The following is a 17,234-nucleotide window of genomic DNA, read 5'->3' on the forward strand; positions in this document are numbered from 1 at the left end:
GTCAGAGAGAGCGTGGCACTGCGTACATTTTGATTTTTTGAACTTCTAGCCTGCCTAACTGTGAGAGAATAAATTTCTGTTGTTTTAATATACCCAACTTGTGGTACTTTATTACTGCAGCCCCAGCAAACTAATACAATTAGTCGATGTGTGTATCTTATTACTTCTCATTTATAATTTTCACAACAATCCTTCAAATCGAACGCGATTGGCTCCTTTGATAAATGAGTCTCACAGCCAGTGAAGCTCTACCTGGGATATGAACCCAGTCTCCAGAAGGGCTCTGCCCGCGGACCCTTCCTCTCTGGCCTCATCCTTTTACACACTTGGTCTCTATTTGTAACCACTTGTTCTTGTAAAGGCCGGTTGGTTTCATGTCGTATAATAATTCTTCTAAATAATTCTCTTTCAATTCATCATGTTCAATAAGTGCTTGGTGAATGAATTATTTTAAATTTGATAGGATTAAAAATTAAAACTCTAAGAGAAAAATTAAGTATTTAGTGAAGAAAGTATGACAATGGCCCATGATCTTTATGGGAAATCTGTCATCGATGTTTTCAGAGGGTTAGTACTCTGGTAATACTTGCTTTCTGGGACCAAGTACCAATATGGACAGTATCTATCAATAGTCCTTGGAAGGATAAAAAACAGAAAGGGTATAAGGTGGAGGAAATGAATGTCAGAAAAAATGGGGCCGTCAGGTGACCAATTATGTTAGTTAACAATTATAATGTTTAAAAAAGAGTACTTTTTACCCCAAATAATGAGAAGCTCATTACTTCTCATTACCATTGCAGTAAAAAGTACTCTTTTAAAAACATTTATGCTAAGCAACATAGCCCACCTGAGGGTAAGCACCCACTCAAGCTATTTTTAGGAAGCTGGTGAGGGTGCCTTTGGTCTGGATGACCACTGAGACCCACCGGTGTTTTATGAGGTCACAATTTTATATCTAAAATAACACTCTTCGGAGCGAACTAACCTTTTGAGCTCCTTGGTCCTCAGTTTCTACGAATATAAAAGTAAGTTTTTTAACAGAGATGGGATGATAGCAATGACTTTTCTTTAAAAACCTTAGATTTTTAGGTTATCTAAAAATTAAAAGGGTGTCTTCTCTTACAGAGAAGCTCCCGAGATCTATTTGCATACTTCCAGTGGTATCATTTTTAACTACTCATATTCATTCATGTCCGGTCCCTTCAGGTACTCGTCATCTGACTAAAATGAGTATGTATAAGCAGTTGCCTGCATTAAAGACAATCAAGGGCATTGACTGCAGTCACACATTCCTCGGAAATCTTATACGAATCCCTCTCTACATGGGAAAACTAGCCAATGACTATAAGACTCAGGAGTAGTCTTTTAGATGATCCAGGATTAAAAACACTGTATGTTCTTCTAAAAATCTGCCTCCACCCCCCCCCCCATAGTTCTTTGAATCTTCTGACTTCTGGCTAACCTGTTACTTGGTAGTTAGGCACAGCCCCTTACTTCTTTTCTTTTACATATGATTTACGCAGCCAAATAATATTTATAAGTGGAGGCTCTAGCACTAATCTTTGAAAAATTTTCACAAGGAAAATAAGTTGACTCATTAATTCAAAATTTATGGAGCATAAATTTGACATGCCTGATTTGCCCCAACTGCTATCCTGAGCCAGAACCATCCTTAGGAGCGTTTGAACAGAGCCAGATGAACAGAAATAATTGATGCTCTCTTTATCTTTTCTCTTGGTGGCTTACTAGCCACTCTTTTATTTTTTATGTGATTGGGGTTAGAGTGTGAAGTAATCAATTTCAAGCAGGACATTTCCTTTCTAACTCAGAAATGGCTTTCCTTTCTTGTTTCGCATGGGGTAAAGAGAGGGCTAATGTAGTTAGCATAGAGGCTTATTACATTAAAGTACTAATATTATTATTTTGCCTTTTATTTTGTATCATCAGTAAGTTTCAGATTTTTTTTTTAAAAATCACATTCCATGCCTATGAAACTCAGTTTTTCACATTGCATTGTTCTGTGGGTTTTCTAAAAATGCCTTTAGTAATACATGACAAAATAAAGACGAAAAATAGGTGATAACCTCATATCAGGCCTCTCCAGCATAAATTTGAAAAGCGGAGAGCCTAAGAAATATGAAAACTCTATTTCCTTTCAGCAGCTGTCAAGCACTAACTGTAATAATCTGTTCTGTGCTCTATCCGGTATGACATGGAGGCTTAAGAAGTTGTTAAGAAGCAGTGTTAACAAATGGCACAATTTTTATCACTTACCAGAGAGATAATACAGATTGGGGGAAAAGCTATGAGTTTGACCAAGTAATTCTCAGAAAATTTGGCAGAATGAGCAGTCAGGTCCTTCTGCCCTGAGTGTGACCAGCTGGCAGCTTGGTGAAGCAGACAGGCTCTCCAGCCCGGCCCTCCCTGCCGCGTCTCAGAGATTCCCGAATGAGAATGAACGCGGGCGGCGGCCCTCACCGCCAAAGCCTCCCTCCTCCTCCTGACTGCAGATGGAGAAGACTACTGCTGTCTTTACAGTTCCATGTGCCGACTTGACACATGTCTATCAAAATGCTAAACTTAGATTCTTTGACCCACAATTTCTACCGTTAAGAGTTTATCCTGCAGATAGACTCGAGCAAGCATGCCTCGATCCGTGTAGGAGGATGGGGACTGCAGTGCAGCACTGCTACCATATAAATGACTGGAATCAACCTTTGTCAAGTTTCTGCTTCAATAAACGATGGCACGTATGTATGATGAATCACAATTTAGTTGTCGAAAATAAAAATGTAGAGCCATAGTAACAAAAACAGTAAACTACAGCCTAGGACAAATATTCTCCTCTGATTTGTACAGAAAGTAAAAATATTAGACGGATGTGCTTGTATAGACATAAAACATTTCAAGAATATATTTCAGCAAGTGTTGACAGGTTAGCTTCTGGGGATGTAGCGGGAGGGGAACTTTTACTTTTCAGCTTTTACCCTTTGCACGATTTGGACTATTAGCTTGGACAGGCAGAAAATAGCCCAGCTGCCTGAGATCCTGCTCTTACAGCAGCCAAGTAACCTCAGGCTGCGTTCTCTGCCTTAGTTTGATCATCTACAGAAAGGAAATTCATTCAGGAAACTTTTTGAATATCTACTATGTGGCAGGCACTGGAAATTTAGAAATGAATAAAACATAAAGAATACCAGTCCTCAAAAGGTTTACATTCTAGTCAGAAAAGGTGGATAATTTTTTAAAATTATATGTGCACACATGTGTATAGTATGTAAACTATATGTCAGATAGTCAAGAATGCTATGGAGAAAAATAAAGCACGAAAGAGGAGAGGGAATGGTATGGGGTGGCATATTGTAAGGACTCATTTAGTCCTTACAATAACTCTTATGAGTACCTATAATAACTCACAGTTATTGTAGGAACTAAATGTGTCAACACATGTAGGACACTTAGAACACTCAATAAATGTGAATTGTTACGATTATTATGAGCATATATTACTTTAAAATGTAAAAGTAAATAACAGCTTTTAAACAAACACATGCCACCAGCATCCTTTGAAATCTTAAATAGTTTTCAAAGCTTAAAAATGGGGATATACTTCTTTTATTTTACAAGTGTAACATTATGTTGTCCAGCTACACTGACCTTTTCTCCATTGCTGAAGCACCCGAATGTCTCCTGCTTGCAGGCCCGTCCCCACATCTTCACCTGCCAAACTCCTCCAATCCTCGGCTCACCACTTAACGTCATGCCAGCTGTAACCTTCCTGATCTAAATTTGGTCTCCTTGTCATAATCTCTCAGTATATCTTTCCCTTTTCTTTCATAGCACTTAACCAAATTTGTAAGTCAATTGGAGTGGCTATATGTGAGTATTAACTCTGCTTTTCGAGCCAAACTCCTCCCTGAGGACCACCTAGGTGGGGAAATGTGAAGGACAGGAGAGGAGGCTGGGCATAGCATGAGCGAAGAGTGGAGAGTTTTCACTGCTGCCACCTGGAAGGGGAAGCAGCTGAGAAGGGATTTAGAGCAAGAATGATGTATAGGGATTTTTTATATTGTTTGCTGAGAATGAGCAAGCATTTTATCTTTAAGTTGTATGAATGACCTCCAGAAACTCTCTGAGGTCACTTGGAAGCTCTAGGCGAGGTTCTTTTGAAACAGGTGAGATTCTTCAGCTATGGACCAAGCAAGAATGAAAGTGTGTGTGTGTGTGTGTGTGTGTGTGTGTGTGTGTGTGTGTGTGTGTTGCATACTGATCTGTTAAGGTTTGAAAGGACTGATAGCATTGCAAGGATGTGAGAAAAAAGTAAGGGCATGCATAGCTAATGGGAAGTAAAATTGGTGCAATTTCTCTGAAAGAGAAATTATATAATATGGATAATATATTTTATGTTTGATCAAGGAATCCTCATTTCTAGGAACATAACTTAAGGAGTTAACGCATGACAACTGAGCAAGTGGTTACATACATATATACAAAAGCATTTATTTTAGTATTGTTTATACTAATAGAAATTAGAAGCTATCTGGTTGGTTAAATAAATTACTTTTTATATGTGCTATTGAACTCTATGCAGCCTTGAAAATGATGAAATTGACTTATATTTATTAACAGGTAGAGATGCCCCCTGCATATTATTGCATTAAAAAAAGGTGATGAAACACATGTATAAAATGATCCCATTTGTGGAGAATTATATAACCATATCTATACATATCAGCATATAATTATAGAAAATTCACAAGTATAGAAAGAAGTCTGGAAAGATATAACAAAATATTAACAGTGATTTTAACCAGCTATGAAATTTTGCTGTTTTGTGTCCTTTTTTGCATTCTATATTTCTTGAATTTTTTAGAATAAGAATGTACATTGTTGCAAAAAAATAAAACTATCTAAAATAGTATTTAATAGGTCAAGAGGGAACAAGGCACTCTGGAGTTCAGTCTTTTCCAAAATCAATGTTTGTATGCTTCGCCCTGGGTATGATATTTCTCTACTGTGCTGTACTTTTCTCGCTGTACTCCTGAAGCATTGATCTATACCACTAGATACAGTGATTGAAAATTCTCCACTGTCATCTTTCCAGCAAGATGCTGAAAGTATATAAAAGATCCTGCGATGCAGTATAAATTAGTTGTCCTTCTAATAATCTCTCATCATGTCTTCCACTTCTCTGTCACAGCTCTTAACCAAATTTATAACTCTAAGTCAATTGAAGTAGTTATTTATGAGTATCAGTTCTGCTTTTCGCAGTGGTATGCTGTAAAAACAGCAACAAATTTTTCCATGCCTATATGTTCACCCCTTTGAATGTGACTTTTCAAGGCCTCCCATCAAGAGATGAAGTGTATTTCATGGCATGACCATGTGACTTACTTTGGCCAATAGGACGTCAACAAACATGACACATGCAGAGTCTTGAAAAGAGCTTGCACATTGGGTCTTACTCTCTTACTGCACTTGAACTCTGAGACTGTCACATAAATGAGTCTAAACTAGCCTGCTGGAGAATGAGAGGCCACCTGGGGACCCCAATCAATAACCTGTCAACTGTCAGACATCTGAGTGAGGCCATCCTAGATCATCTAACTTGCAGTCAGCACACCATTGACCATAGTCGCATAAAGCAGCTCAGCAAAGATCAGCCAAGCTGCCCCAGACCAGAGGAACCACCCAGTCAACCTACAGAATTGTGGGCTAAAAGTGGTTATTGTTTTGAGCCATTAAATCTTGGGGTGGTTTTTTTATCTAAATTAAGACCATAAGAACCTTACATTCTTAATTATAATTAGTTTTTTTGCTTAGTTAGTTTTCTAGCTAACAATCTTTAAAATAAGGAGTACACGGGCAAAGAAGACCTCCACTATTGGACGATCAGAGTATGAACAAGATCTACATTTGCAGAAAATATCTAACTTCCAGAAGGCTAGACAGTTCCTGGCAATGTCCTTTAATCAGAAGTTAGTCCCTCCAGTGACTAAGCAGCATTAAGCCCCTTATTTTAGGATTCATCTTGAATGTATGGAGAAACTCTAAAGGTTAAATGAACCCACCAAATCTGCATATAGGGTTAGATGTGCTCAGAGGGCTTTCCCTGAGAGCCATTACTATAACTCAGTCTCCTCTCAGGTAGAGTGGAGAGTCGTGGCCTTCTCCTATGTATTGACACTCTGTTTTACCCTAAGATGATCCCTTCAGACCTTAAGATGCTACCAATTTCCAGAAGCCCACCCCTGGAAGTAGCTTTCACCAAGACCCCATTTAGTAAGTGATCTGAATATGAATATGTCTGTCTAGCTTCCAGAATAGAAGACAACCCATCTGATCTGGGATGCATCAGATTAGAAATCACTGAAAACTGAAAAAAGCTGTAAAATTCTAGGAAAATATGACCCTCCACCCCTAGAACTCTGAAGAAATGACATCACTTATGAAAGAAGAATGACCCCACAGTCAAACTCTAACTTAGTTCGCCTGGGGCTAATGTGACTAAGGTCTTTAATGGAATCTCAGTCTCTGGAGTCACTGACAACTAAGTTATGTTTAAGTTCTCTCACTGGGGAAAACAATCTGGCGTTCTTTTGTAAAGGCGAATGTGTGCACACCCCACAACCTAGCACCACACTTCTGGGCTTATACCTTTAAGGAATTTGTACCTGCACACCAGGCTTAACAGTGTCCTTAACCATATTGTTTGAAACCACTGGAAACCCAAATGTCTATCAACAGGAGAATGAATTTTTAAATTGCAAAATATGCACACAAAGGAGTATTTTACAATGGTGAAAATGAATGAAATACAGTAACATACAACGATATGAGTGAGTTCAGAAGCATAATATTGACTTTAAAAAGCAAATCTTACAAGACTACATATAGTATGATATATTTTTATAAAGGTCAAAAATAAAACTAAAGAAGTTTATTAAAGGAGATATATAGATGTGGGGGAAATAAAATGGATGAGGGAACATAAAACCAAAATTCAGGACAGTAGTTACTTCTGGAGTTGGAGCTGAAGCTGGGGATAAGCCTTAGGAAACTTCGTGAGCATGAATTATGGTCTAGTTCCCTAACTAAGTGGTGGGCTAATAGCTTACAAATATGTATGTATATTTAGTATATATTAAATATTGCATAATTAAATTTTAACAGTGAATGGGAATAAGTAGAGAAAATGAATATGCTCAAAAGTAATGAAATAAAAGAAATGAATATTAAAATAATTGAGTTCTTAATGCTATAAAGTTGGTAAAGAAGAAAAAACTTGTGATGATGGTAGGGGGAAAACTCTCATACACTACTGATAAGAGAATAAATGGATTTAAAAAATTTTTAGAAAGCAATTTAGAAATACATATGAGAAGCCTAAAAATGATCTCTCATCCAGCAACTCTCTTTCTAGGAATTTATTTTAAGGAAGTAATGACAGATGTGCTGAAAGGTATATGTAAAAAGAGGCTCATCTTAACAATGTTTATAATAGCCACAAGTTAGAAACAACCTATGTGTTCAATGATAGGGGATTGGTTAAATAAATTCCATCAGTGGAATTCATATAATCATTCATCTGTTACATTCATTTATCGAGAGCCCACAATGTGCCAAGTACTATTTTGGGGACTAGAAAATAAGCCAGACATCCTGGGGAAGAGCCTTCCAAGCAGAAGAAAACAGCACTTGCCAAACCCTGAGGCAGCAGGTTGCCTGCAGGTCTGAGAAATGGCAAGGAGGCCGGTAGGCTGGAGACGAGAAGTACATTGTATATAGGGCCTTGTAGGCCATTATAAGGAGTGGGATTCTACTCTGAGATGGGAGCTTTAGAAAATTTTGAGCAGAAAAAAGACAAAATCTGCTTTATTTTCTATAGGTTTACCCAGGCTGAGCACTAGACAGTGAATGGGCAGGTGGAAGCAAAGAAACCAGTTTGGAGGCTTTTGCAATCTTTCAGGTGAGAGGTGATGGTGCTGTAGAAAAAGCTGGGTGGCAGTGGAGGTGTAACAGGCGATCAATTCTGGGTATATTTTGAAGATAAAGCTAAAAGATTTTCTTACAAATTGGGTATAAGGAGTGGGAGAGAAAGGAGTCGCGATTTTAGGCCTGAACAACCGGAGGGATGGGGTTACCATTCGCTGAGATGAGGGAGATTCTGGGAGGCACGTGTTGGGTGGTGCTGGGGAAATCAGGTGTTTTGGACCTGGTAAACCCGAGCCGCCAACTAAATATGTACATAGAGAGGTCATGTATGCATCTGGATACATTAGTCTGAAATTCAAGGATGAGATCTGGACTGGACGAATTTGGAAGTCACTGACGTACAGATAGTGCTTATAGACATGATACTGGATGAGATCATGAAGGGAATGACAACAGAAAAGGATGGAGAGAAAAGAGAAAGAAAGAAAGAAAGAAAGAGATTCAATGACTGAGTTTTGGGGAACCGCTAGCTTTAGAGCTCAAGGGCACGAGGAGAAAAAACAATCAAGGGGACAGAGAAAGAGCCACCAAAGGGAAAGGGAAAAAAAGTACCCAGGAGAGTTGGTGTCCTGGAAGCCAAGAGAAGAAATGTTCCTAGGAGGGGAGAGTGGTCATAGGTCTACCAAATGTTGGTAGATGAAGTTTGATTTGGACAGAGAAATTACTACTGGATTGAGCAAGAGCAGTTTTGGTAGAGTTGTGGGGCTGAAAGTCAGCTTGGAGTGCATTCAACAGAGAAGGGAAAGGGTGAATTTAGAGACTGATTATAGACAAGATTTTTAAGGGTTTTTGCTATAAAGGGGAGAGGGAAGTTTTGCTTAAGACTCCTTTGGTTGGGAACCATTTCTTGGTTTTTTTTTTTCCCCCTATTTTTTTTTTAAGGTAGGAGAAACAATAGCATGTGTGAAAATTGATAGGAATGATTCAGTAAAGGAGAAAAAGTGATGACTTAGAGGGGGAATACCTGCTGAATCTACTACATCAAGGTGAGAAGGGATGTACCTAAAGCAGGTGGTCAAAGCGAAAGGGTTGGCATTAGGGATTAGCCAGGGTGGTTCGTCCACTTTCCCATTAACATGATGTCATACAAGACCGTTTAATAACTTAGAATGATATCCGGTTAAGTTTTTAAAAAACATCATAAAACAGTCACAAGCATAACATTTATTAAGCACTATGCTTAATTCAATGCTTAAACGCTATACATTTTGCAAGCACTATTTAAGCATTGTCTTGCTTAATCCTCCCACTGACCATAAAAGGCAAGAACCAAATTATCCCTGTTTTCCAGATGAAAAACGGAGGTGAAGAGTGGTGAATATCTTGCCCCAGATAATGTAGCTGGAAGGAACTAGTACTCAGTTGTACTAGTACTCAATTGTACCAGACTTGCTCGGCCATTACTTCAAGGCCAACAGTGTCCCACAGAAACATAATGGTGTCACATACTAGATTTAAAAATGTCTAGTAGGCACATTAAAAAAAGTAAAAAAAAAAAAAAAAACCCACAGGTTAAATTACTTTTAATAATACATTTTATTTAGATAATATCTAAAACATCATTTCAACATGTATCAGTGTAAAATATTGAGATATTTTACAGTCTTTGTTCTGTATAGCAGGTCCTCAAATAATGTCGTTTCATTGATTATTGTTTTGTTTATACCATTGATGACCACTGTCTGTGTGGAGATGGCACGTTCTCGCCATGTCTACGTGGGTTTTCTCCGGGTTCTCACGTTTCCGCTCACATCCCAAAGCTGTGCATGTGAGCTGAGCTGGCCTGTCTACACTGTCCCAGTAGGAGTGAGTGGCCCTAAGACAGAAGGGGCATCCTCTGCAGGGCGGGTGCCCACCTGTACCCTGGGCTGCTGGGATAGGTTCTAGCCACCTGCAAGCCTGATCTAGAATAGTGGGTTGGAAAATCATTATCTGAGTGGTTTTTATTAGTCTTTCTGAAATGTATGCATAGCTCACATTTATTTCGATGTTTAATATTAAAAGTGTTTTGGGTCTTTATTTAGAAATTCGGTGATGTCTTTGTGACCAGAAATATGCCATAGGAATTTAACTCTTGTTTATATCAATTAGCCTGTGGTAAAACTGGCTTTGTAATACAGCATTTGCTTAAAGTCACAGTTTCCAAGAACCTATCAACGATGTTGAGTGAGGACTTAGTGTACTGAGCCTTCCACATCTGGCCTATATTTTACGCTTTATGGCACATCTCAATTCAGATGCTAAATCTTCATTGGAAATACCTGATCTCTACTTAGAACTCATAAAACTTACAGTCAAGAAAGTAACGTTCACATACTCAAGGTTTTCCAGGGTTAATAGTTTTTCATTTTTTCTTAAATTTTTTATTTTCTAAATTACAGGCGAGGTTTAGTATTATATGAATTTCAGATGTACGGCATAGTAGTTTTTCAATAATTAAATTGAATATCTACTTAGACTGTAAATTAATTAAAATTAAAATCAAAATTTCATTTCCTCAGTTGCACTAGCCACATCTCAAGTGCTCAAAACCCACATGTGGCTGGTGGCAACCGTGCCCAGATAGCACAACTCCAGACTTAACTACCAAGCTCTCCTGCTTCTCTTTGCCAAGTTCTATCAACTTTTTCCTCAGAATAACTTTCACGGCTACTCTTTCTTCCTTTTCAATTCAACCGACTTTAACTACCATTAAATTCTTAATTTTTTACTGATATAAGACCATGTTAATTATACTTACAAAAAATCTAATTATAGCAGCTAACATTTGTTGAGTACTTACCATGCACCAAGAATTAACATGAGCTCTATTAATATTCTCATCTTGACGATGAAGAAATCGAGGCGCAAGGAGATTAAATAATAATCTATTATTCTTTACCTCCTCTGATAGTAAATGAAAACAGTCCATCTTGCTACCCTATAAGTACTTCATGATAAATGGAGAATTTTAATTTTCTCTTTTTGCCAGATATGGCAGGGTGTTTTCAACATTTAACTTTGATGGTTCCCAAGTAAAGGAGTCATTTAAATCTTATGTTTTTGCTAAGATATTTCCTGAAAGCTCAAGGGTCCTGACTGTTTTCTGGATCATTTCCCCGTGGAATCCAAACCTTGGATAATGTGTTACAACAAATATAGAAAGAACTGTACAGTCTGGAAGCTATAATCACACCGGGAGGTAGAGTGCCAAAGTCTCAGGATTTTTTCCCACCTAGTACAAGGGCTGATCCCAGAGAAGTAAGAACTCTGAAAGGCAATCACTCTTTTTCCAAAGATGGTCTTTCTGCATCCTGGCTAGTAGCTCCTACCCTTCCCCCATTCTAAAATCCTGACGAAAATCTTCAGCTTGTCACTCTCCATCACCCTACACTTTCAGTCAGTTGCCAAATCTTCTAACCGCTACCGTAGGCATATTTTTCATATCTATGCCTTTCCACTTACCCCAATGTCTCCATCCCAGTGCATTCCCTTGGTTAGCCTTCTCCTTGACCTCAGTAAAATTTTCTGAACTGGCCTCCTCGCCCCCATCTCTCTGCTCTCAGCTTCCAGCCTACCTCAACCATGTTTACTTCATACTCATGCTAATCTACCCTGAGCAGGCCACCCTCTGTGCCAGGAATCCTTCAAGGATTCCCCACTTAGTGTCTGACCTTCCAACCTTCATTTCTAGTATAACGCACACCTACTCTGCATTTCGGCCACCTGATCTATTTGTAATTCCCACAATCTTTTACATTTTCTACCTGTGGACCTTTCCATAGGCTCCTGTCTCTTTCAAAAAAGCACCCATCCTCCATCTCTGTCCATTGAAATTCTACTGATTGTTCTAGAAGCAGGTCAAGTGCCAACTGTTTAAATACGTTTTCTTCCTTTCCTATCCACTTTTATATTGCCACTCTACATTGTTTAACACTTGTTAACCTTTCATCATCATTTATATGTCATTATTTTTGTACTTAACTTTTCTGCCTAACAATATTTCTTAGGCACCAATGGCATGTCAAGGGTATGAACTAGGCAAATATGTTCTCTAATTTAATTTAATTCTCATAACAGCCTTAAGAGGTAAGCATTACCATCCTCATTTTACAGATCAGGAATCTGATCCAGGAGGCTGTCAGAAATTAATTAACTTGCTCGACGTAGCATCCTTACTAAGTAGCAGAGTCATCACACATTCAACAAGTTTTATTCTAGTCTATATCTGCCATATTCCTCAGCCCTACAGGCTTTTCAATATAGATTTGAAGTCCCTTCGGGACAATTAGCATTGGAGTCTCAGGAAAAGGCAGATGTTTTCTGCCCCTCTCTCATTAGATTTAGATTTATTGTGCTGTAGGAAATGCTCTTTGGCTCTCAGTGAACACTTTGCCTAGGCTAACACAGGGCTAAAGAAATGATTCACGAAGTCAAACACCATACAGGTTGTTTAGTTCCACTGCTGACCCTGATGATTGGAAAACTGTGAAAGGAATGCCAAGCCCAGCTCATGTTTAGCAATCTGGGACTCCCTGTTCTCTGCCACCGGTTTAGGCTGCACCTCTCTGTTCCCTGATTAGATCCTGAAGGATGCCTCAAATTTCAGAAACAAGGCTGGAACAGCATTGTTGTCATTAAGGTCGGCCTTGGTCTGATAAGGATCCCTATGTTTAACACAACAGACTCACAAGAAATTCATATGAAGATTAAAAACAGAGAAGGGCTAGTTTACCCTGAATTGGTTTTTCACCATTTAGGGTTGGAAGCCCCAAAACTTGTTGGGTCAGTTCATATTGCCAAATGAAGAATATTATAATAATGGGTTTATTCTCTTCCTTATTGTTTTGGAGTCGAGGGTGTTCAGCAGCCAATGTTTGCTCAAGGAGAGTGTAAACAGGACTTGCTGACGCCTGTGGCCAATGAGCAAGAGCCCTAAGACACTTTCACTCAGACATGGGGTATGGATCCATTACTAAGGAAGCTTAATGGGAAAGGGGGTTAGGTAACTCTGTGTTTTATTTGTATTTTCTCTTTCAGTCCTCCAAGTAATTCTTTTTTGAGGTAGGTGTTCTTGAAATGCCTATTCTATAGATCCAAAAACTGGGTGGTAAGTAATAGGCAGAGTCTGGAACCCTGCCTGGTATGTTGAGTTCCACAGCTTTCCATAGCCCTTAGCTCATGTTCTGTGGCAAGACCTTTTGCATAGGCAAATGTTAATCATTTAAAAAGCACTAAAGGCAAAATTTATATACAAGTTAGAGTTCTCAAATATCAATATTATCTACCCCCCAACCAAGAATGATACGAAGTGTTAAATTTCTTAAATGTCTCCCATTTTCCATTGTTGACAAAAGTCTCTGCAAGAAGTAGTAGTTGAACGGTAAGATTCTTATTTTCCACTTGGGAGACTCCATGGTGGAGTCTTCAGTGAGCAGGCTTGTTTGAACTGGTTATCTTGGTCGATTAGAGACCACAAGCGACCAATACCAATAAGCCACAGTCTCTTGACAAAATCATCCTGTTCCCAAGCCATCTTTAAACAGATCATACAGTCGCTGGGTGGGCCAGGTGGAAATGTTGGTGGCCCAGGGCAGATAGTCATTGGGACCGATACAAGTTACCAAAAGTCTCACTAACTGGGGTCACTTACTATGTCATGTTCATGAATCAAGTCAAACATCTTTATTCATACAAAAATTCTTTCCTCTCCCCCTTCTCTTTTCTTCACAATCTGTTATGTTTTAGACAGTCTAATGGTTGTTAGAACACCTTCATAATAATATATTTCCATATGGGATGGGGTAATTATTGCTAACCAGTTAACACTGACAATTTATAAAAAATATTTCAACTTCTCAAAACCTTATTCGAGTATGACATTTGGGATTACTTTTACAGGACTAGACTCGATTCTCAAGTCTTTCATATTTCATAGAGATAGCAAAATGACTTTTATTGTGCCTTCCCTAAGGCAATTCTTGTAAATATTTGTTGTTACTTCTGCCATATGGTTAAAAAAAACGAGGAAAATCAAATATTATTTCACTACTATAGAGACTACTGAGTTTTGTTACTCCTTGATACCTTTCTGTGGCCCTCCAAAAAGAACATTGAAAAGGCATTTTTTTTTTTTTTTTTGGCTGGAAGACATTCACTACCTATTGTCTGAATTATTGTTAACATTTTAGAAACACCTTGAAAAAGACTTAAGACATATGTTAACAGGGGTCCAGAGGAGGAAAGTAGAGATCGGCAGAAAGTGAGATATTACAGAACTCAAAGTCCGATCATAGGTGGGTCATGTGCGGTCAGGTACACTTAAGCAAAGCATATGGAGGAGGCAGAGCCATAAAGAGGATCCACTCTTAGCAGCTGGCAAGGTAACTGGATGTTTAACACGGAGGGGAGAGAGAGAGGTGATGGGATCTTTCTGTACCTCTGGCACATCTACCTGGACACTCCTGCTTTGAAGCCATGATAAAAGCACTCCGCTGCTTTCCCCTGGCCCTCCTAGCTCCTTTCTTACCCCACTTTCTAGTTTGCCATCTGTACATAATCTTTTGTTTTCAGCCACTTTTAAGGTAATTTCATCACAGTTAGAAAACAACCCAGGTTTTCTTCTTCCCTTATTCCCGAGACCAGGGACCCAACTCCTTCCTGGGTTCTTCGACGCTGGGATTTTTCTCCCTGAGCCCAGCAGCCCAAACTGTGAGGATGAGCTATTTTGTGAGTCCTGGCCTCTCCACGACGCCGGTTTGCCCCTCCCCACCCCCCATCCCCGGAGAAACCTAAACTCCGTGGCCTCTGAAACTAAACTGCCTGTGCCTAGGTCCCCAAGGTCTTCACCGAAATTCAATATTTTTCTGACTAACGTGGGGTTGGGGCGGAGAAAACAGTACCTCTTTACAGGCGTGAAGCTCCGGTCCCGCTCCCTGGGTCACCTGGAAGGCGGTCCCAACGCAGAGCAGCAGCCGCAGAAGCCGGAGTGTGCGCCGCTCAGTTCTTCCCCTGCCTCGGGGAGAGGGATGGAGGCTGCGCCCAGGCTCAGCCATAGCGTTGTCCAGAGCGAGCGGCAGCAGCGGCTCAGGTGCTGCGGCTGCCGCTACCGCTGGCAGAAGGCGGAAAAAAAATGAGAGGGAGGTTCACAGGGGGAGGATGCAAGGGGCTGGGCTCGCTTCAGTCACCTCCCTGCGGCTACGCCAAGGCCGCCCATCCTTCCTCCTCCCTCCTTCCTTCTCCTACCCACGTCGCCTTGGCAACCGCCTCCTCTTTCCCTCCGCGCGGGTGGGGCAGGGACCACGCGATGCTCTGCGGCTCACCTGCGGGTCGTCATGGTAGCCGCCGCCGCTGGCGCGCGCCGCGTGGGAGTGCGCGCGCTTGGGATCTGCAACCGGCCCAACAGGCGGGCGTAGGGCTCGTGTAAAGAACGCGGTGGAAGCATCCTCCAAGCCATCGCCACCAAATTCACGTTGTCCACTGCGCTTTCGGGCCATGGACTATTTATGAGCATCTCCAATTTTGCAGATGTGGCGCACCTGCTCTGTGTGAAGCAAGAGAGAAGAGACGTCGTGGTCTCTCTTCTAGAAGTTACAGCATAGAAGAGTGGCCCCAGTAGGTGTCACCTACTGCAAAGGCGGCTGCTTCTGGAGATCTTATTTCCATCCCACCAGATCCATCCGTGCCTTGACAACCGACTCAGTGAGACGCCTTGAGACTCGTATAATTAAACCGGGTTTAAGCTAAGAGAGTTTGCTTAGCTGGCAATTTCTAAACACGACACGTGGGCTCTTACGTCTCTCAACACCCCCATTCTATTACTGCTTGGGGAAAAAAAGAAAAAAACTTTTGTTAGATGCGAGGCAGAAGGAAATTTGTGGGTCATCTTTTAGCACTTCTTTCGTCAGCTGAAGTCTCTTGCAGAAGTTCTGCACGCCAGAAGACCGGCGTTTTTCTCCTAGGGCTCACGAGTGCAAATCCAGAGCTCCTGGGTACGCTCACAGGCGCTTTTTCCCTCGGTGTCCTCAGTAGCATCCTCTCGAGGCGCTTCCCGTGATGAACCACCAGGTGGGGCTCTTCTCGAAGAGAATTCACCTCAGTCATAGATAGGGGGTGCAGTTGCATGGCAACCGAAAGTGGGCGTTCCAAACAATTGGGACCTGGGATCCTCCCGTGCAAGGTTGTGTGCGGCTGCGCGGGCCTCCCATCCTTCCCAAGAGCGCCTCTCTGGGTTTTTACCATGCCTCCCACCCGAGACCCTTTCCCGCGCCTAAAATCAGATAACGATGATTCCTACTTAGGAAAACTTCAGGCTTCCCAGGTACTGTGGTTTCTTGCGTAGAGTCCCAGCAGGGTCGACGACACTCTTTTTTTGGTCACCTTGAGGGGCAGAGTTGGTAACTTAAAGAACTGTGGTGAAGACACTGAGTCAGGTACCAGAGAAGTCTGTTTTCTGCCTGCCTCCATGTCCCCACATCCAGGTCTGCTAATGTTTCAAAGTACTTTTAAGCAGGGGGAAGTCGAACTGTAGTCCAGAGGAACAAGGGGCTCTCCCCGCCCAAAGCAATGTTTGGTATAATGGGACTTTAACAGGCCCAGATCCCCGCCCAAAGCTACACTTTGCCCTTTTTGGAAGACTGTCTTCTGAAGAGATGTGAAATATCTCTGAAAGCCGCCAGCGCATGCTTTATACATCTGTCTTCACACCATCTCCATCTTCTGGTTAATCCCAGAATGTGTTTGTGCATGTGTGTCAGTGATCTGGGAATTTAGGAAATCTTTTTTAGGTAGAAGTGTTTGGGAAGTTTGAAGCAGCGCAAAACAGGGTGAATTAGACAGTAATTGTGGCTTAATAACAAAGCCAAAGAGCTTCCTTTTATTAAGCATTATTTACTATATGCCAAGTACTCTGCTAAACACTGAGGATATATAGATAAATTAGGTGTAGCTCCTGCTGTAAAGAAGCTCTAGTAGGAAGGCCAGACTGACAACTGCTACAGCAAAAATGCTCACACGATAGCACATGCTGTAACAGTTATACGTAGTGTGTCAGGAGAACTGGGTGCTTAAAGGAAAGCTTCCCAGAGCAGGTGAGTTTTGACGTTGAAATATGAGTTAGCAGGTGAGGGAGGAGGAGGTGGAATGTGAGTTAGGAAGCAAGAAACAGGAACCAGACATTGAAGGCAAAGGAAGCAGCAGGTATCCATACACCTGGAAAGGAGAGAGGGTGACTTGTTTGGGGGCCAAAGAGTCCAGAATGG

At 40.8% G+C, this 17,234-nt stretch overlaps 2 protein-coding genes across 16 annotated transcripts in view; one reads left to right on the plus strand and one right to left on the minus strand.

Annotated features, from left to right (window-relative positions):
- ELAPOR1 (endosome-lysosome associated apoptosis and autophagy regulator 1) overlaps window positions 1–15,222 on the minus strand; it is a 59,166-nt gene extending 43,944 nt beyond the window's left edge. For 2 of the 4 annotated variants that reach the window (XM_016155596.2, XM_016155598.2), the window contains exon 1: window positions 14,877–15,220. In XM_016155596.2, the coding sequence (XP_016011082.1) occupies window positions 14,877–15,029 (153 nt within the window). In that variant the 5' untranslated portion in view covers window positions 15,030–15,220. Of the gene's footprint in view, window positions 1–14,876 lie in introns of all 4 variants that reach the window. The other 2 variants (XM_016155595.2, XM_016155597.2) reach the window with 2 other exon arrangements.
- Window positions 1–17,234, plus strand: part of CUNH1orf194 (chromosome unknown C1orf194 homolog) — an 88,905-nt gene that overhangs the window by 49,573 nt on the left and 22,098 nt on the right. For 8 of the 12 annotated variants that reach the window (XR_004955269.1, XR_004955267.1, XR_004955268.1 and 5 more), the window contains exon 1: window positions 15,817–16,294. The exons of the other annotated variants lie outside the window; for them this stretch is intronic. Coding sequence is in view for 4 of the 8 variants with exons in the window: in XM_036235114.1 (XP_036091007.1) it covers window positions 16,097–16,294 (198 nt within the window). In the remaining 4 variants the exon portion in view is untranslated. Of the gene's footprint in view, window positions 1–15,816; window positions 16,295–17,234 lie in introns of those variants that run through there. 12 annotated transcript variants of the gene reach the window in all.

The sequence above is a fragment of the Rousettus aegyptiacus genome, unplaced genomic scaffold, assembly GCF_014176215.1.
Source record: "Rousettus aegyptiacus isolate mRouAeg1 unplaced genomic scaffold, mRouAeg1.p scaffold_m13_p_17, whole genome shotgun sequence".
Lineage (NCBI taxonomy): Eukaryota > Metazoa > Chordata > Mammalia > Chiroptera > Pteropodidae > Rousettus > Rousettus aegyptiacus.